Source organism: Gymnodraco acuticeps, unplaced genomic scaffold (assembly GCF_902827175.1).
Source record: "Gymnodraco acuticeps unplaced genomic scaffold, fGymAcu1.1, whole genome shotgun sequence".
NCBI classification, from domain to species: Eukaryota; Metazoa; Chordata; class Actinopteri; order Perciformes; family Bathydraconidae; genus Gymnodraco; species Gymnodraco acuticeps.
Genome location: NW_022990693.1, coordinates 255,116 through 276,002, shown reverse-complemented (window position 1 = coordinate 276,002; position 20,887 = coordinate 255,116). Strand labels below are relative to the sequence as shown.

General features: G+C 46.2%; 1 protein-coding gene across 3 annotated transcripts in view; it reads left to right on the top strand.

Moving 5' to 3' along the window:
* Window positions 1-20,887, top strand: part of LOC117555630 (spectrin beta chain, non-erythrocytic 1-like) — a gene marked incomplete at its 3' end in the record, with an annotated part of 149,190 nt that overhangs the window by 36,705 nt on the left and 91,598 nt on the right. For all 3 annotated transcript variants that reach the window (XM_034230557.1, XM_034230559.1, XM_034230558.1), the window contains 10 exon segments: window positions 7,857-7,948; window positions 8,072-8,152; window positions 8,512-8,627; window positions 8,743-8,855; window positions 15,929-16,116; window positions 17,157-17,274; window positions 17,694-17,852; window positions 18,538-18,840; window positions 19,120-19,270; window positions 20,073-20,209. In XM_034230557.1, coding sequence (XP_034086448.1) covers window positions 7,857-7,948; window positions 8,072-8,152; window positions 8,512-8,627; window positions 8,743-8,855; window positions 15,929-16,116; window positions 17,157-17,274; window positions 17,694-17,852; window positions 18,538-18,840; window positions 19,120-19,270; window positions 20,073-20,209 — 1,458 coding nt within the window.

The following is a 20,887-nucleotide window of genomic DNA, read 5'->3' as shown; positions in this document are numbered from 1 at the left end:
CAACGTGTGTGTGAAGCAGAAATCCTGCAGCTCCGCCCGCTGAGACGGACCGGTGAGCGGAGCAAAACACACAAGAGTTAGACCTACTTAGCTATTTGATCTACCTCTGGAACAAGCTAAACTAGTTATTATAAATATATTTATTCTTCACTGTCGGGTCACTCATTACTGGATCAGAGAGCTGCATGAGATACTGACAGGCTGTCAGGAGGGAGAGAGGGGGAGAGAGAGGGGGGGAGAGAGAGAGAGGGAGAGAGGAAAAGAGAGCGCTTCCGCTCATCTCTCCCGTGTTATTATCCAAAGTGAATGTAAACTTGAATAATGTACATCATTTGAATGTAATAATTAAGTTGATTGTTGTTTGTGGAAGCTCCAGTGAATGAGCCCCATTAACTGAGTTTAAACATCCCTTTAAATGGAAGATTTAAATCTTCCATTTAGGCCCCGCCCACTTGATCGGATCGGCGATCGCCCCCGAAATTGGCGATCGGAGCATCCCTATCAGTTTCCATACAGTAGGCCACAGTCCCTCATGTTATCTTTACGATCTGTCTCCTTCAGGCCACTGCCATTCCTACTGCTTGTAATCACGTCAGCCTTTCACACACATGCTTTATTTGCCATCATTTCAACAGACAACTTGAGAAAAAATAAAACTAATACTTTTTTTAAGCAAAGAGCCTTATTATGCAAGTGGAAAAACTGAAATTAAAGTTTGAGCAGAGAAAAGGTCAATGAATGATTACGAATGAATTCAATATTGACAAACTCTAAGCTGCGAAGCACACAAAGCAATTATGATTGATTAATCATTTTGAAGATTTCTAAAAGTTACTAACAATGGTATGCAAATATCAGACATAGTGTTGCAATTATATAGAATAAACCTTAATGGCAAAATATGCAACGAGGCGGTCATTATTGAAAAAATAACACGCGACTGGGTGATCATGGAGCCCGATGCGAAACCTAGTTGCACATTATCCCGCTTATTACATGGCCCTACACTAAATAAACCAAAGACTTGACTCAAAATATAAATTAAAGGTCATTTTATTTACTTAAAAATAATTTTACTGCTTCCGTTTAAAAAATGTGTCCGTTCCTCTGTGTACCAACGGTCCTGTTAGTGTTTACCTTCTGTCTTCTGCTGATTTCTCTGATGTCCATTGCTCGGTCTTTTAACCTTTTTTTCTTCTCTTTTGGCTCAGTTTAGCCATCATACTTCCCAAGTTTGGTGCGCTCCACAAATATAACATTGAACATTCAAAAAGTATTCCATAGTGTTTTCTGATGAAAAAAACAATGTTTGTTGTCCACAGCTGACATTAAATGGCCCAGACTTCTTTCTGCGGATTAATAGGACTGCACATAGTCCCATGATCTCGGTCTGTTATCCTTAGCAGCGGTCTGTTAGAAAGTATTCAGCTAAGCCGTGTAATAAATGATCTTCCAGAACCTTACTTCTGTCTCATAGTAAATATTAGTTTATCACCTCTTATTTCCATTTAACACTATTCAATTCAGTGCTTAGTGGTGGCTGCTCATAGTACACATTACATTTTAAATAACATGTTATCAGCTTCAAGATAATAAACAGTTGATTTTCTAGTTTACTGCTGATCCAGGCCTGGGATTGTTGCAATTAAACAATTGACCAGAACAATGATACAAACAGGGTTAATGACAAATCTGACCGCATGTTCACAGGGTCATAGGCGGCGCGTGAGGCTCAGGTTTGGGAAGGCTAAATAACTTTTTTTTACCTGACGCTGCCCGCCTCCGGCGTCTATAGAAAAGAGATCAACTCAGTGAAAGCACCGCCTGCTGACCAATCAGAGCTCAGTGTGCGGAGTTTAAATCTATCAAGTCATATTACAGGATAAAGGAAATACAGTTTAAACGGCAGTAGCCTGCAGAGAAGACGCCGACGTGTCGCACTTATCATTCATATCACATCATCAATCAGATCATCGATCATATAATATCATAATATATCATATATTTCGGTCATATATTATAAAAACAATATTTCCGTCTTAGTCAGCTTCTCGAGCCGTATCTGGCCGTGCAACACTTAGGCTACATTGTCCCACATACTGTATGCAGAAGTATTATTTTAAGCAACACATTAAGTGGACGAAACACTCACATGTAATTAAAGTCAGATCCACTCGTGTCTTAGAAGGGGCAGTGATATCATAAAACTGCTGTACGCATTGATTCAAACACTCTGTAGTTTATTTATTTTTTAACCAGTTGTTCTGTATTCACCTTGCAGGTGCAACTATGTGGCTTGTATCCTGGATTATATGTTTAAGTCATGGATGTTTAAAGTTCGTATTTGTCTAATATTAGTTTACTTTTCATTAATGAAGTATGATGCTTGTCCCTGTTTGTGATTGGTCAAATGTAGCTAACCCCGCCCCTTTCACGTGAACGCGCTCTCAGCTGGAGAGCGAAACCGTGGCTTGATTTACCGAGTTGTTAACCAGCGTCGTAGGACCCCTTAGCGAGATCTCGTTTGTTAGGGTTAGTTAAGATAACTCAAACCTATCCAGGGTCTGTTGAACTGGCTTCGTACAGGGCACAGGTGGCTGCATAGCTGTCACGATCTGTCTTTATGTTGTTTTGTCTTGTCTTGTTTTATGTTGAAAGGTCTTCACTTCCTGTCTTGCCTGTTTCTTTCTGCGTTGTGTCTTGTTTAAATCTGTCTGTGGTTCCCGGTCGTTAGTTTCCCTGGTGTGTCTAATTTACCCGATTGTGTTCACCTGGTGTCCCTGTGTTTTCTCCTCCCTCCTCACCTGTGTCTTGTTTCTGTGATTAGTCTTGTGTGTATTTAAGTTCTGGTTTTTCTGTCTGTCTTTGTCGGTTCGTCTTGTGTCATGACTAGTTCGTCGGTGAGTGTTCTGTTTTGTCTTTGTTTAGCACCTAGCACCTAGCCTTGAAATAAAGGAATTATCGCTTTAATCTGCATTTGGGTCCTACCTGCTTCACACACCGTGACAGAACGAACCGACCACAAAATGGACCCAGCAGATGAATTAATTTAACCTTCTATCTGGCTTGCTGCTTCGATTGGTGGAAGGGAGCGTCCAGTGTTCGGCAGAAGAGGGCCGCTCTGGTAGAGGCGCACCGGTTGGCAGCAGAGAAACTATGTTTTGTGGAGTTCTTACCTGACTGGATTTCCTTGAAACATGGGATTCCCGGCCTGCTAGCCCCAGGCATGCTAACTCCATGTTCCCCAATTCCCAACCTGGCACCATACGCCTTGGTGGGTTCCGCCTGAAGTCAACCCGTGCTTCTGCCCCAGTTCCTGCTCCTGTCCAGGAGTTGTATTCCGGAACTCGTCTGGCTTATGGAGGTCCACGGAGTATTCAGGAGGCTGCTAAGAGGAGTCGTCGCAAGGCCAGACTAGGAGCCCGAGCCCCAGCAGCCATGGTTCCGGCTCCAGTACAGGCTCCAACAGCCATGGTTCCGGCTCCAGTGCCGGACCCAGCAGCCATGCCTCCATGCTCCAGTACCGGCCCACGCAGCTTTGCGTCCATACTGGATTACCTGGCTTACACAGCCAGGGTCCAGGCTTCCGCGCCGGACCCAGCAGCCATGATTCTGGCTTCAATTCCGGCTCCAGAGCCGGCCCATTCAGCCATGTTTCCGGCTCCAGAACCGGACTTTACAGCCATGTTTCCGGCTCCAGAACCGGACCTTACAGCCATGTTTCCGGCTCCAGAACCAGACCTTACAGCCATGATTCTGGCTTCAATTCCGGCCCCCGCAGCCATGGTTCCGGCCCCAGCAGCCATGGTTCCGGCTTCAGTACCGGCCCCGGAAGCCATGGGCTCGACTCCAGTTTCGGCTACAGGGCTGGCTCCCCAGCCGACGCCAGCTCCCCGAATCTTGTCGGCGTACAGGCCGACTCCAGCACCTCGTCTTCTGCTGGCTCCCCAGCCGACGCCAGCTCCCAGAGTCTTGTCGGCGTACCGGCCGACTCCAGCACCTCGTCTCCTGCTGGCTCCCCAGACGACGCCAGCTCCCCGTGTCCTGTCGGCGTACCGACCGACACAAGTTCCCTCTCAAGTCCCCTCTCCAGTTCCTACCCGAGTCCCCTCTCCAGTTCCTACCCGAGTCCCCTCTCCAGTTCCTACCCGAGTTCCCTCTCAAGTCCCCTCTCGAGTTCCCTCTCGGGTCCCCTCTCGAGTCCCCTCTCAAGTCTGCTCTCCAGTTCCCTCTCCGGTCCCTTCTCGAGTCCCCTCTCTGGTCACCTCTCAAGTTCCTACCAGAGTCCCCTCTCGAGTCCCCTCTCGAGTCCCCTCTCGAGTCCCCTCTCGAGTCCCCTCTCGAGCCCCCTCTCCAGTTCCCTCCTCTAGTCCCTCCTCTATTCCCTCCTCGAGTCCCCTCTCTAGTCCCTCCTCTAGTCCCTCCTCTAGTTCCCCTCTCGAGTCCCCTCTCGAGTTCCCCCTTGGTTCCCCTCTCAAGTCTCCTCTCGAGTCCCCTCTCGAGTCACGTCTCGAGTTCCCCCTTGGTTCCCCTCTCTAGTCTCCTCTCGAGTCCCCTCTCGAGTCACGTCTCAAGTCCCTACCCAATGTCCTGGTCCGTTGGAGGTTCCGCTGGGGGTCCTGCCAACTCCATGTCCTGTCCCGTTGGAGGCCCTGTCGACTACTCCTCTGCCGGGGGTCCTACCAATCGTATGTCTGTCCCGTTGGAGGTCCCGCCGTCTACTCTCCTGCCGGGGCTCCTGCCAGCTCCTTGTCCTGTCTTGTTGGAGGTCCCGCCGACTACTCTCCTGCCGGGGGTCCTGCCAACCCTTTGTCCTGTGCCGTTGGAGGCCCCGCCGACTACTCTCCTGCCGGGGGTCCTGCCAACCCTTTGTCCTGTCCCCTTGGAGGTCCCGCCGTCTACTCTCCTGCCGGGGGTCCTGCCAGCTCCTTGTCCTGTCTCGTTGGAGGTCCCACTGACTACTCTCCTGCCGGGGGTCCTGCCAACCCTTTGTCCTGTGCTGTTGGAGGCCCCGCCGACTACTCTCCTGCCGGGCGTCCTGCCAACCCTTTGTCCTGTCTCGTTGGAGGTCCCGCCGTCTACTCTCCTGCCGGGGGTCCTGCCAATCCTATGTCCTGTGCCGTTGGAGGCCCCGCCGACTGCTCTCCTGCCGGGGGTCCTGCAAATCCTGTGTCCTGGTCCTCTTCCGTGCGGGATCCTGCCGAGGCCTGTCCCACCATCTCTGACACCGGGTTCTGCCCGGCCTCCGGCACTTTCCCGTCAGCGCCTTCCTGCCCGGCCTCCGGAGCTGTCTGGTCTTCGCCCTCGAGCCCGGCCCTCTGAGAGCCGCAGTCTTCGCCCTCGAGCCCGGCCCCCTGAGAGCCGCGGTCTTCGCCCTCGAGCCCGGCCCCCTGACTCTTCCGGCCGCGGTTCTCGCCCTCATGCTCGGCCCCCTGACTCTTCCTGCCGCTGCCTTCGCCCTTTTTGAACTCTGCCTTGCCCCCGGGCCGTCCGCCCGAGATCCCTTCCTGGTCCTCTGCTGTGCCTCTGGGCGGTCAGCTCAGTCCCGTCCTCCTGACCCCCTCCACCCACCCTGGTGGTCTAGTGATACGTCCCTCCTCCGTTGATGTTGAAAGGTCTTCACTTCCTGTCTTGCCTGTTTCTGTCTGCGTTGTGTCTTGTTTAAATCTGTCTGTGGTTCCCGGTCGTTAGTTTCCCTGGTGTGTCTAATTTACCCGATTGTGTTCACCTGGTGTCCCTGTGTTTTCTCCTCCCTCCTCACCTGTGTCTTGTTTCTGTGATTAGTCTTGTGTGTATTTAAGTTCTGTTTTTTCTGTCTGTCTTTGTCGGTTCGTCTTGTGTCATGACTAGTTCGTCGGTGAGTGTTCTGTTTTGTCTTTGTTTAGCACCTAGCCTTGAAATAAAGGAATTATCGCTTTAATCTGCATTTGGGTCCTACCTGCTTCACACACCGTGACAATAGCAGCGCTAATGTCAAAGACACAAACATTATACATTATATTTTTTATTTTACCAGGATGCAGTGACAGAAGTATTTGGGAAGGCTTAGCCTACAGTACCCGCCACCCCTGCACAGGGTCGATAAAGTCATTTATTTGAACATTTAAGTTCTATGAACAATAATCTCATGATAGAGAATCGTTGGCTGATATTGATGTTGCCTTCCTGCACGTTGTCTCCTCATCTTTCACCTTTCCTCTCTTCCTCTGTGGTGAAAGTGAGAGTTTGCTTTGTCCAGTCAGCAGGTAGGGCCGAGCCCACAGGCAGAGAGAGAGAGGGAGACAGAGAGAGGGGGAGAGAGAAAGAGGGAGGGAGGGAGAAAAAGAGAGGGAGAGAGGAAAGAAGGAAGCGGATTGACAGGCAGAGGAAGAGGTAATCCTACTGATTTACAGGACTGATCACAAATAATAACACGCTGTTATTATTTGCACTGACTTCAATTAGTGATGTGTGTGTGTGTGTGCGTCTGCTTAACTAACACACTACTAGCTCACTATGTGTGTACAATGAGCCGAGACACATTGATGTAACGTATGTTTGACGATTCAGATTGAATGCACATGATAATGTATTCTTGTTACATAGTTAAGATGCAGATTGTGTATTTATTATTGATGAGATGATTGTAATATCTCCTACATTCCCTGTGGGTTTATCTGGCACATTGTTTCAAAAATGTTTTATTTTCTTACACTTATATTGGGTTGAAAGTAAAGAAAGAGTAGTTGAGCTACACACATGTTCATTCAAACGTGTCCACTCAGGTAAACAGCAAGTGTATTACTCCTCTAAGTCAGTTTGTATGCACTATTACAGAAGAACTATCGCCCTAATTTTCACGATACATGGTGGAAGGTGTAGTGTGGGTTGAGGAAGGACACATTTCATTTTGAAGTTAATCCAAATCACAGTGCAGATAAAAAAAATCATTCTCACATTATGAGGTGTCTGCGCTCTCTGAGTACCCTTCTAGTTTTCTATTTGTTTTCCTTAAATATTCTCCTGCGGACATTTTCAATAATTACAATAACCCATTGACTATTCTTAGGATTAATCATGAATTGCTTCCATTTGTCAAAAATGAATGACAAAGTGTCATGTATCTGCTTGTTGGAGAATTATGTTTGTGGAATTAGTTTTTTGTGTGTGTGTGCAATGTTGTGCCTAACACCATTCCAGGGTGTCATGTCCCCAATTACCTTGGATCATGTCACTGTGATCTGATTGGTTGAAAGGCTGTCACTGTCACCTATCATCAGGCTCTGCATCTCCTCGCTCTGGATTCCTCATCTCTTAATGTTCCTTTCAGGAATTACGTAAGGGCCTCGTTGCTCGGACCTTCCCTCTCAACTGGTTACATACGTCTAATTTTGCATCATTTCAATTGGGCTGGTGTTTCTCTAACTGCTGTTTTCTTGCTTGGAGAAACCCCTGAGCCAATCATAGCATTTATAGGCAGGCCCATAACCGCAATATCAAACAAAAATATTCACATTTCTTTTCAAATTGTTTAGATCAAGAAGGTACTCCTTTGTTCCCTTTATTGTGGGAATTTGAAGGTCACCATATGGTGCATACATTTCACACAAAAGTGTTGACAATCAACAAATCAATGAAATGGCACAGCAACACAGTATATTGTACTAATCAGTAAATAGGAAGGAAGTGACAACTATTTGTTAAACGATGCACCAGTAGACGACTACAGAATACGGTTAATACTTAAGATGTGAATATATACTGTATATTTCCATAACAAAGCAGTGCAAACATTTTTGAGACAGAAGGTGGAGAGTCTGTGCCCCCATGTCTCGCTCACAGACGCTGAACTGTTGCTTTGCTGTGGCCCTGTTCAGATCCAGGTGATCAAAATAGAGACGGAGGACAACAGAGAAACCCGCTCTGCCAAGGACGCCTTGCTGCTCTGGTGCCAGATGAAGACCGCAGGGTGAGCAGTGGAATACAAATACTGTCAAATGAATCATCATTTATGTAATGTACCCAGTATTAGTATCTTGGTGCTCCTTGGCTTACATTTTAAGAAGGGAGAAAATATGTCTGTGTGCTCCAGGTACCCTGAGGTCAACATCCAGAACTTCACCACCTGCTGGAGAGACGGCCTCGCCTTCAACGCTCTCATACACAGACACAGGTAGTGTTCCTAGCTCATCTCTAGATGCTCACACTGCACATATATCTAGTCAAACACACAACTATACTCTCACATCTTGACATGCATACAGTCATGAGCAGCAGTGATACAGGATCAGTTCACACAAATGAACAGTTTTACAGGACAACTGCAGATTGACAATAGTGGGAAAGATTGCAATGTTGTTGAGTTAATTTACAGAAGAATTGGCATATTTTTTAGAATTTCAGGAATTCAAGTAATATGATTTTCATGTACAAACATGACCAAAAACGAATTACATTAAATTGTAGATAAACAGAAATATAGAGTGGAAAGAGTGTATGAGAAATTGAGTTTCATGAACTTGCGCCCTGCAGACCTGATCTGATAGAGTTCCACAAGCTGACGCGGTCCAATGCAACCCACAACCTGCAGCAAGCTTTCAACATCGCTGAGCATAACCTGGGCCTCACCAAACTCCTGGATCCTGAGGGTGAGAGTGAGCTGCTTATAGTGTAGAGGTGCTTTTCTTTCACTAACTGAGATCATAACAAAATCTGTGTTTCTCTCCCTCTGCTCTCTGTCTCAAACACCACTTTCCGAATCAGATGTGAACACAGAGAACCCAGATGAAAAGTCCATCATCACCTATGTGGTCTCCTACTACCACTACTTCTCCAAGATGAAGGCTCTTATTGTGGAGGGCAAGAGGGTTGGCAAGGTAACAGAGTGGATATGTGCAGATACACACATAGACATCAGTTATGTTGCAAGGTACACGTCCGTGAATTCACCATCTATCCTTTCTTTCACAGAACTGGGAACAACTAGTCTTTGTTTAAATGTTAACTGCAATGTGTTCTAGCTGTTTGTCATGGACTACTCGTATCTATCTGATGTAGTTTAAAGGGGACCCATCATGCAAAATGCACTTTTGTACGTCTTTTATACATGAATATGTGTCCCCGGTGTTCCAGGGAACTCACCAAGTGTCAGAAAACACAACCCTCTCTATTTTCCTCCATACCCAAATCTCCAAAAACGGGGCTGCAACGGATCTGATACAGACTGATCCAGATTTGAACACTGTCCTGACGTCAGGACGGTGGTGCTACGGCTATTGGTCAATTCTCCACCTATCAGGGGAATGAGAGGTTGGGCCACGGCCGGCCATTGTTGCTCGAAAGCGCTGGAGACGCTGTAGTACATATGCCAGGCCTGTAAGTGGCGCTGTAGTCTGCCCAAAAAGCAACGAAGAAGGCTTCCCGTGCATGGTTGCCATGGTTGCCCTTCTGTTTATTCTCCGCTGTGGCTCTTTTTCTCCCTCCCCGAGGCAAGCGTTTGCGCCTCCTGCTTTAAAACAAATGAATAATGACTCTATATAATCATATGTAAGGGATAATGTGCAGCGACGCGGTCATTATGGGGAAAAGAACACCGACAGGCTGATCAGGAGCCCGACGTGAAGCGGAGGGATCTAGATCGACATGAAGGTGTTATTATCCCCTTATGTTATTATCATTATCCCGCTTATTACATGGCCACATTCTCAACAAAGTAACGACATGACTCCCAATATTAATTGAAATGCTTTTATGGATTTAGAAAATGATTTTATTGATTTAAAAAATAGTTTTAATTGATTTAAATTGACATGCATCCGCTCAGAAAAATAGTCCATTGTTACTGTTTGAACTAACGTAGCAACGGCAGGAACTGCTTCGATAGTGTTTTTGAGGAGCTTTTTGATTACAGATTTGAAAACATCGCTGCTTGCTTTAAAAGTAGCACAATTCATTATGTCAAACCTTGGAAAGTATCTAGATATCCCTGCCCTAATGCCAAAGTAACTGGCAACTCCCCTCTCCTGCAGGGGGGCGTGGTCAGTTGCAGCTCACAGAATCAGCCCCCTGCAAAAACAGGGCTGGAAAGAGCAAATAGAGCGAAATGAGGCATGGCTAAAATGCAGGATCTGTTTGGTATTTTGAAAAAAAAACTGTATTTATATACTTTATATACACTGAACAAAAATATAAATGCAACACTTTTGTTTTTGCTCCCATTTTTCATGAGATGAACTCAAAGATCTAAAACATTTTCTATATACACAAAATAACCATTTCTCTCAAATATTGTTCACAAATCTGAAAAAATCTGTGATAGTGAGGCACTTCTCCTTTGCCGAGATATCCATCCCACCTCACAGGTGTGGCATATCAAGATGCTGATTAGACAGCATGATTATTGCACAGGTGTGCCTTAGGCTGGCCACAATAAAAGGCCACTCTGAAACGTGCATTTTTGCTTTATTGGGGGGGTCTGGGGGGGTCAGAAAACAAGTCAGTATCTGGTGTGAGGGGTAGGGTTAGGTAAGAAATTAGAGGTCACCTGTCACCATCTTGTGGTGACAGGGGAAAGGCACAGGCACATGTTTTATATTTGGTTAGTTTAATAGAATAAAACCAATGCTGTTATGCTGTTATTCTTCTAAGAGTTTTTTAACCTAGAAAACTACTTGGAAGGGGCAAAAATAATACTGGATAAGGGGGAGTAGGCAGGATTACAATTAATACTCCGGGGTAGGAAGGAGGAGGGAAACAGAAACAGGGTTGAAATTAATGCTAAGGGGCAGGAGAGTTTCTGAGGTTAGGTAGGGAAGGAAATTGGGGAGTGGTTATGGTTAGGATGGGGGGAAGGGGAAGGGTTAGCCTGAAGGGAGGGAAGTGTGAAGCTTAGGTTATATGGGAGGGGAATAGAGGAGAGGTTTTTAGGTTGGGGAGGAGAGAAAGGGTTAGGCTTAGGTAAGAAGGTGGGGGGCGGGGTTAGGTTTAGGATAGAGAAAAGGGATGGGTTAGGTTGGAAGGAATTGACGTTTGGAGTGTATAGGTTTAGGTGAGAGGGGAAGGAAGAAGGAAGGAAGGTTAGAGCCAGACTAATCTGCTCCTCCTAGGTAGTTGGGGGGGGGGATAGTGGGGGTGTGTGAGGATGGTTGGGGGGAGGGGTTAAAAAGATTAAACAGTCAGGGCCACCATTTGCTGGAATGGCCGATGCTGAAGGAGGGGGAGGTGGTCCACTAAAGGGTTGGGGACGGTCTCCAGGTCCTGGGATGATGGGCTTCCCGTCCGAGTCGAAAGTTAAGGGCTTCAACCTGACTCTGAGGGATTTGGTTAGTCCCGCCGGGATGGAACGCAATGGGCACGGGGAGGGGACCAGTAAGGCAACCCCCAATGGTGGCCGCATACGCTGGGGGGAACACAGGTGGAAGGCTGAGGTTGCTGCAGCAGGCCAGGATCAGAATCAGAGAGTGAACCTCCCAGCTGGGCAAGCCTTTATGCCTTCTTGTATTTTCACAAATAGAATAAAGGTTTCACAAATCTCAAACTGTGTTATAAAGAATCTTTAGCCTCTCTGGGATAATCCAGTCCAGATTTGATGAGTCTAGGTCTAGTGGTTTTAGATCAGGACCTGGTCTAATCTAAAAAAAAAAGCACTGAAATCTCCCTTGTTTGTAATTTTTCACAAATAGAATAAAGGTTTCACAAATCTCAAACTGGGTTATAAATAATCTTTAGACTCTCTGGGATAATCCAGTCCAAATAAATCGGCTATGCAGCGATTTAAGAGGTTCAAACACGGAGGATTGTTCGCTCAGTGCTGTAAATCAAATGTCCCTTAACTTTCCCCTTAACTGCCGAATCGGATGCTCTGTCTGAATCGGAAGCCAACTTCAGCGTCGTCTTAAATTGTGTATTATAGAATGATCACACCGGTGACGGTACTCTTCAAAGGGTTCACGAAATATGACTACTACTCTTACTGTTTAACATTTTGGGTTACTTAATGTTATTTCATATTAAGGCTAATAAAAATGACACGGCTATAATGCTAACTAACGTGCTAGCTACTAGCTAGGTATCTAACTTGATCCAGCCACTCCTGGTCCTTTCATCAGACGGGAAGCGAAAGAACGAGCAAGACCCATTGCTGGTATGATAACAACCTGGTACTAAGCACACAGGCATCTTGTTAAAGTTATCTTATCTTAGTTATGGGGAATGAAAACTCAGCTGTGTGTTAACAAAGTGGATGGACAGGACGCTGAAACGGGGTTATTCACTCCAGTTTTGCAGCATCCCACCTCCATTCAAAGGCATGCGAGAGGTAAATCTGTCATCCCAAGAGGAGATGGGTTTCCTCTCAGCAGAGATTCAGGCTCTGGTGCAGAAACAGGCGGTGTCTGTTTGTGCACCCTCAGCACAGAGAAAAGGGTATTTATGTTAACATGTTAACTATAAAACAGTTAATGGGGCTAGTGCAAACCGGGCGATTGGTTGACCACCATCGACCTGAAAAACGCATACTTTCATGTGGAAATTGCTCCGGGGCACAGAAAGTATCTGTGTTTTGCCTTCCAGGGGATCGCCTACGAGTACAACAGATTACCGTTCGGCTATTCCCTATCCCCACGCACGTTCAGCAAATGTGTGGCCACAGCGCTTCAACCGCTGCACGCCCACGGCATGAGAGTTTTCTTTTACCTAGACGACCTCATAGTCATGGCTGGGTCCCGGGAACAGGCAATGCTTTGCACAGCACAATTGATCACACACCTAACCAAATTAGGCTTTACAGTCAATTGGAAAAAGAGCACCCCCATACCTCACCAACAGGCGTTGTAGTTGGGAGTGGTGCTCGATGCAGGCGTGCTACGCGCCACCCTGTCAGAGAGCAGAAGTGCGTCCCTTCTCCGGGCGGTTCACAGGCTGCGACAGGGGGCGACAGTGACAGCTTTAACTGTCATGCAGACTTTGAGTCTCATGACGGCTGCTCACATTGTGGTCCTGCTGGGGTTACTGCATATGCGCCGCCTGCAGAGGTGGTTCTCCAGCCTGCGTTTGGATCCCAAGAGGCACAAACGGCGGCTGGTGACCATCCCCCCCTCAGTGGAGGGCAACCTCCGGTTCTGGGGGTCCCCCGGTCACCTCCGGGGGGTGTCTCCACTGGGACGGGTAACCTCCTACATCACAGTGTTCACGGACGCATCCAGAACAGGATGGGAAGGGACCTGCCTGAAGAGGGCTATAGGTGGGCGCTGGTCTTTAACAGAGACACGACACAGCAACCTCCTAGAGCTACGGGCGGTAGTGTTAGTCCTCCAGCATTTAATGCCCCTAATTCAAGGGAGACATGTAATGGTCAGGAGCGACAACAGCACCACAGTGGCTTATATCAACAGGCAGGGCGGAGTCCGCTCCGCCTCCTTGTTGGCCACAGCGGAGAGTCTGTGGTTATGGGCTTCAGAGGTAGTGTTATCTCTGAGAGCCCTCCATATCCATTCGCCTGGCAGGGGGGCCCCTCGACATGAGGTCGGCCCCCTGCCAGGCGAATGGACGCTTCACCCGGAGGTGGTGAAGCAGATCTGGGCCCAGTTCGGGAGAGCGGAAGTGGATCTGTTCGCCAGCCGGCGCAACAGCCACTGTGCCCTGTGGTTCTCCATGGCCCTGAGCGACGACCCGCCCTTAGGGGTGGACGCGTTTGCACACGAGCCATGGCCAAGAAAGCTGCTATACGCCTTTCCACCGTTGCGTCTCATTCTCCCTCTCCTGGGGAGAGTGAGGCGAGAACGTCTGGCAGTCATCCTAGTAGCACCGGATTGCGTCGGGGCTCTGTGGTACTCAGAGATGACACAGATGAAGGTGGGCCAGCCCTGGTAGCCCCAGTTCTGGGGGGCGATGTTTCAAGAGGCAGGTGCAATCGGGGCGTTACCCACTCTGGGCCGTCCTCTCCAGGCTTGGCTCCTGAGAGGGACAGGCTGAGACAGGGTGGATTGTCTGACAGTGTTATTCAGTCTATCCAGGCAGCTAGAGCAGGATCCACCACAGTCTGTTACAGGCCAAAGTGGCTAGGATTCCAGCGATGGTGTGAGGAGCGGAGAATAGAGCCCCTATCTTGTGAGTTGGGCTCTATTTTATCCTTCTTACAGTTATTGGTCGACAGAGGGCGTGCTCATTCTACGGTAAAGGTGTATGCAGCAGCTATCTCGTCCTGTCATGAGGGATTTGACGGCAGGTCAGTCTTTTCTCATCCACTGATGTCGCGGTTTTTACAGGGGGTCAGGAGGCTGCGCCCAGTAGTTCACGCCTCCGCCCCACAGTGGGACCTGCCGCTGGTGCTCGAGGCTTTGGTCACAGAAACATTTGAGCCTCTGGAGCTCTCCTCCCTGAAAGCACTGTCGTGGAAGACAGCGTTGCTACTTGCCTTAACGTCAGCCAAGAGAGTGTCAGAGTTAACCGCTCTGTCGGCGGCCCGAACCCCTACATAGGTAGGGGTTGCGCCGAACAGCTGTTAGTGTGCTTCAGGGGCGGGGTGATCGGGAAAGCTCTTTCCAAGAAACGCCTGGCAGGCTGGCTCTGCGAGTGCATTGCACATGCCTATGGACAGGCGGGGAGAGCCTGCCACACAGGGATTTGTGCGCACTCCACACAGGCTGTAGCTGTGTTAACAGCCTTATTCAATGGTGTGAGTGTGCAGGATATATGCACAGCGGCGTCTTGGTCGACGCCAGGCCCCTTCATAAAGTTTTATCTCTTGGACATGTCTGGCTCTTTCTTACAGGACTGGTGAGGAGGGGGGGGGCTGTGGGTCAGTAGGCATCTGATCCCCTCCCCGGGCGTAAATGCGCTTACATTTTCTCCGGGCCCTGGAGGGTCGCGGGGTGACGTAGTGCGCGCTGGGCCCTTACAGGGCTGGAGGACTCCCCTCGCCTGCCTGGGGGCAGGAGGGGGGTAGCCCTCCACACTTTAGTCCACACACACTCTGCACAGGGTCAGTGTTTGAGTGTGGGGCATGGGCACTTGCACTCTCCCTGTGATCCTTAGGGACTCAGAGAGGTAGGTGCACAGTGAGCCCATACAGGGCTGGGGATTCTCCCCATCTGCCTATGGGCGGAGGGGGGAGGGGGCCTCAGCACTGTTTGAGCACACTTTCTGCGAGGTAAGCGCAGCAGAGTGTGCTCTGTCAGCCGCAGCCCAGACTTCTCCACGGTCACAACCGGGTTAAAGGAGAATGTGGGGCAGCAGCTGCTGACCAGAAAAGCCGGTCAGGGGCAGTAGGGTGGAATGATGTTGTTGGACGACAGTGCGCGTATACATCAGGGCTCCACCCACTGTACCCATAGAGTCCAGTAGAGGCCGGAGCCTGTGAGAGACATAACACCGGGTTACGTATTGTAACCCGGCGTTATATTAACACAGGCGGAACCCTCTACTCAGGGCACTCTCTGTCCTATTCCGCTCGCTGAAAAGAGGTGTAGGATGATAGCCAGGAGGCACGGCCTCCTTTTATACAGTGAGATGCGTGCGCATTCAGGTAGGCCCGCCCCAAGGCCGGCTACGTCTATAGAAATCTCAGTAGGTGAATGCTTGCATAGAGGGTAGTACCCATAGAGTCCAGTAGAGGGCTCCGCCTATGTTAATATAATAAGGGTCACAATACTTAACCCAGCGTTGCTCCACATGTGTCACAAGCAGTAAAAGCTCCACAGACAAAACAATTTGTTGAAAAAACAACAATTGATATCCCTGGGAACTACTACATTAACAACCTTTATGTGACATTTTATGAAAGTTGAAGGGCCTTCATTGACTGCTAACTAAAACACAAGAAATAGAGAAATATAAAAACGTTATCCTGAGAAATGTCTCTTACTGTATATCTCTCCTGCTCTTTCTCCTTTCATTTCTTAACCTTGGCTCTCTGAATCTCCTCCTAACCTTCTCCCTCGGTCTGACTCAGGTGCTAGACAGTTGTATTGAAGCAGAGAACATCGTAAACCGCTACGATGCCCTGGCCTCAGACCTGCTGGACTGGATAGAGAAGACCATCGCGGTCCTCAGCAACCAGAAGTTCGCCAACTCTCTGACCGGAGTCCAGCAGCAGCTGCAGGCCTTCACCACCTACTGCACCATCGAGAAGCCCATCAAGTACGTTGTGTGGATCTTTAAATGGCATCTTGAGATTTAATGCCATTTTTGTCTCATTTATCAAATGGCAAATGCAAAATGAGGTAGGCTTCATCGTGCATGTGTATGAATTCATGCACACCCTATACTTAAAAGTTATTAAAACACTACTTCTGACCACATAGTGAACAACAGTGGAAAGTCAATCAATAATTGAATACTTGAAAAATGTATCTACTACAACATTTATGGATTTCCAGGTGAGTAAATGTGAGTATTTGCGGCATCTGTTCATTCATCTTTTTAAGAAGAGATAAGAAATATATATGAATATATAATAAGAGAAAGAAACGACAATATATAAAAGCATGATTTTGAAAATGGTTTGAACGACAAGGGGCTGGAGGAATTATAATCCTGGTCGTCCATACATCCATCCCATTTTCATGAAATATATATCTCAGGAATGCCTGGGGAATATGAAAATAAAGTGAATACCTTAAGGTTTGGGATCATACAAAATGTTACTGCAGACATTGCTTTCAACTCTGGGAAAACACAAAGGGCACTGTCTTTGTTTTCTGACAGTAATAGACAAATACATCAAATCATAAAAAAAGAGAATGAGAAATGAATAATGCAAACAACTGTTATCTCTAGCCATAGATGACATACTTCTCAGAATTAATCAGTTTCCACGGAAAACATGTGTGCACTTTCTCTCTCTCTGCATACTGTACATCAAGGTTACAATGTCTTCTTTTTATTGACCGGTTCCTTGTTTGTTCAGAAAATGTCACTTTATTGGATCAAATAAAGTGACATCATTCATCCCCCGAGGGATGAATGATGAGCTGAGAAATCGTCCTCTCCTCAGACCTCTTGTCAGCAGGCGTTCACGCTGTTAGTGTCCTTCAGCTCTGAAACCTGAGCAACTCTGCACCTGAGGTTTCTTAATCCAAGTTGGAAATATTGTGAGCACGTCCTACACAGGAAGAGGCCTTTGAAAAATGATGTTTTTAAAGAAACTGACTAACTTGATTTGTCCGTTTCTCGCTCAGGTTTCAGGAGAAGGGGAATCTAGAAGTTCTTCTGTTCACCATCCAGAGCAAGCTCCGAGCCAACAACCAGAAACCCTATGTGCCTCATGACGGGAAGCTCATCTCAGAGATCAACAAGGTCAGACATCCCCACTGCGTAGTTCTTCTATTTTACACATTACTTTTACTAAATCATTCAGTGGCGAGGCGACACACAAGTGAGTTATTGATAAATGAAAATATTGACATGGCTCTTGAGAGAAAACCTGCACCTTCAGCATGAACACTTTACTGTCAGAGCCAAGCACATATTCCTATTTGCGAAAAAAGTTATTTTTGTTGGCATGACATTTACATATCATTTTAATTATTACGTACTTGAACTACATTAGTTCACCAGTTTGGATCGAAACTTTGTGTAAGTGGCCTAGGACCTTTGCAAACGAGATAAACAGCCACTAAAGTTATTATCCTGTTTAAACGGTAACATTTTCCATCAGCCTATTATTGTTCTATGACATTACCACTTAATGTTTTTTGTATCGTTTTGTATCCCAGGCCTGGGAGAGGCTGGAGAAGGCCGAACATGAGAGGGGCGTGGCTCTGCGTAAGGAGCTGATTCGTCAGGAGAAGCTGGAGCTGCTGGCTCAGTGCTTCGACCACAAAACCACCATGAGACAAGCCTGGCTCAACGAGAACCAGAGACTCGTGTCGCAGGTATGTTCCTCACACAGCTGAGATACAAGCAAATGTTTTCACTGCAAAAGAGAAGAAATGTTTGGCTGTACAATTTTCCTTTAGATGTCATATTTAAAGTTTTATGCATACTATTTAATCTACTTTCATGGATGCAAAGTCCAATATTGCAGATGATAATACATTAAGATAAATATTGGAGCCATTTTAGACTTCATTCGTTTCAAAAAAACGAAAGGGCACAGCTTTAATGTGAGTTTAGGACCTGCACATAAAAGCATGATTTATCACAACTAGTCTATCCTGGACCAGTCTGCAACTTACACTTTAGTGTGTTTGTTGGTGTCTTATTCATGTTCCTTTGATTATTTCTTCTTTGTTTACAGTAGGAGACATCTTTTGTTTAGCAGAAGAATCTGGATTTTCCTGAGATTATACATTTATCCAGAAAATGGTCATACATTACCAGTACATGCACTATACCAGTTAAAATACAAAGTGGGTCTGCAGGAGGATAGTATTCCATTCAGATGAATTGACAGGCTGTATAATAATAATAATAAAATAAACCTGTGTATGTAAAGTCCTATAATACTGTGTGCAACTCTCTTTTCTCACTCCTCTCCTCTTTGTCCCCCCCACTCTTAGCCTCGGCTGCACCCTTACCTTTCCTTTTATTTCACATTGTTGTGCTCTCTGCCTACAGGACAATTTTGGCTATGACCTGCCAGCAGTGGAGGCGGCGATGAAGAAACACGAGGCCATCGAGGCGGACATAGCCTCGTATGAAGAGCGGATTGGCGTGGTGTTGGAGCTCGGAGCAGAGATGGAGGCAGAAGGATACTACGACATCCGGCGTATCCTGGCACGGAAGGAGAACATCCTGGGACAGTGGAGCCTGCTGAAGGAGCTGGTGGCTGGGAGGAGGACCCGGCTGGAGAAGAACCTTGCCATGCAGAAGACCTTTCAGGACATGGTCTACATGATCGACTGGATGGAGGACACACAGGTACCAGAGGATGTGTGAGAGAGATAAAGACACTTTAGACTGAACCGATTCAGTAGTTTAATAAAGACAGAGGAAAGGAAATAGTGGACAATGTTACAGAGGAGCTCCAAAGTCTGAATGATAAATATTAAAAAGGGGACATGAGAAAGACAGAAAGTGAAAGGAGAAGGACAAAGTGTTAAGTACAAATAAAAAGTAGAAATGGAACTGCTAAACATACAAAGACATCCTTATGTATAATTACATTACATCTGTCATCTGTCTCCTGCTCTCTTCCAGGTCCAGCTGCTGTCCAAGGACTTTGGGAAGCATCTTCTGGAGGTGGACGACCTGCTGCAGAAACACAGCCTGCAGGAGGCCGACATCACAGTGCAGGCGGAGAGGGTGGAGACTCTGAACACCGCTGCACTCAAATTCACCACCATAGAGGGTATACTGCATGTGTACTGACCATTGTGCTGGTGTAATGTTTCATTTCATCTTCCTTAAACTTCATATGGTAACAGAAATCCAAACCAAGTTTCAAGGTTTTTAGTTTGCATTGCTGGTATTGAAGGCTGGCATCATAACAAACGAGTTTCTAATTGATTTCATGAGAATCACTAAAAGGAATTATCTCAGGCTTTGGAAAATTAGCACTGTACACAGTAAAGCTTTTCCCACGGAGCCTTAAACATGTTTAAATAAATCACTTTACTGCAGGTTGCAGAACACTGATACAATTATTTAAAAAAAAACATTTATCAGAATGTTATAAGATGTGATGCATATTTTGATATAAAAGCCAACTCATGAATTTATAAGGACTACAGGGTGTAACATTAACAACAGCATCATCTCTACAATATTTACACTATACAACATATACTGCTCCTAACACTAGGATGGGTCAAATGCAGAGAAACCATTTTGTTACATAGTACCTGTACTGTGTAGTGACAATAGAAGTGCAAAAAAAAAAGAAATATTATATATATGTCATCGGAAGGAGAGCCAACCATTTTTCCCAAACTTCCTCAGTGCTTTTTATTTTGTAACAGACCAACCTAATTAAAAAAGGAGTTTGTAAAACAGACATTCTGAACTTGATATCAGTAAGGGGATCTGCTCTGTGCATTCTGTGCATGTTCTTTATTCTTTTAAGGTAATACAGCTCAGAGTACTCAACTCTAACAAATTAAGTGCTGTTTCAATTTTATTTATTTTTTCATATTGATCTTTTTGTCTCCCAGGTTACCAACCATGTGACCCACAGGTGATCTGTAACCGTGTCAACCATGTGTCTTCCTGTCTGGAGGAGCTGAGACAGCTGGCAGCTAAAAGACGTGAAGAGCTGGAGGAGTCCAGACAGCTGTGGGCCTTCTTTCAGGTAGGAGGGGTTAACAGGCTGAGGCATATACATATCTTTTATATACAAAATAGTTTGATAGAACAAACTCAGGAAACGTTTTTACAGGTTAAAATGACATACTGTTTGTTTGTTTCATAATACATTGTTTATTTGCAGCTTTAGACATTGGATTTTTATTGCCAAAACTTTGCCGTAGCTATTGTGCAGACAAATAAAGCCTTTGAATCTTCGAAATATGATATGAATATCATAGGTGACTTTCTAGAAGGCTGTGAAAGACGGTAGAAATTCTAATCAGATACCAACAGAAATTAAAGTTAAATTAAGCTGTTTGTTATAAACTCAGACATATTTTAAACACACTCTACACTATATTTTTATTATATTGTCTTTTTTGGCAGTCAATAACCATCTGTCTTTCCTAAAAAGTCTGCGTCTGACTGTGACAACACAGAGAGATGAGGAACGAGTTATTAATGTTAGTGAACAAGCTGTGAGAAGGAACTATGAAAGTAATGAGTGTATAATGAGGATAGCGTAGACCAGTGATTCTCAAATGGGGGTACACGGACCCCTAGGGGTCCGTTGGGGTACTGCAGGGGGTACGTGAGATTTTAAAAAAACTAAAAAAAGTGAATTAAAAAAATACCATGCATGATTACAAAAATAATAATAAAATAATAAACAATAAAAAAA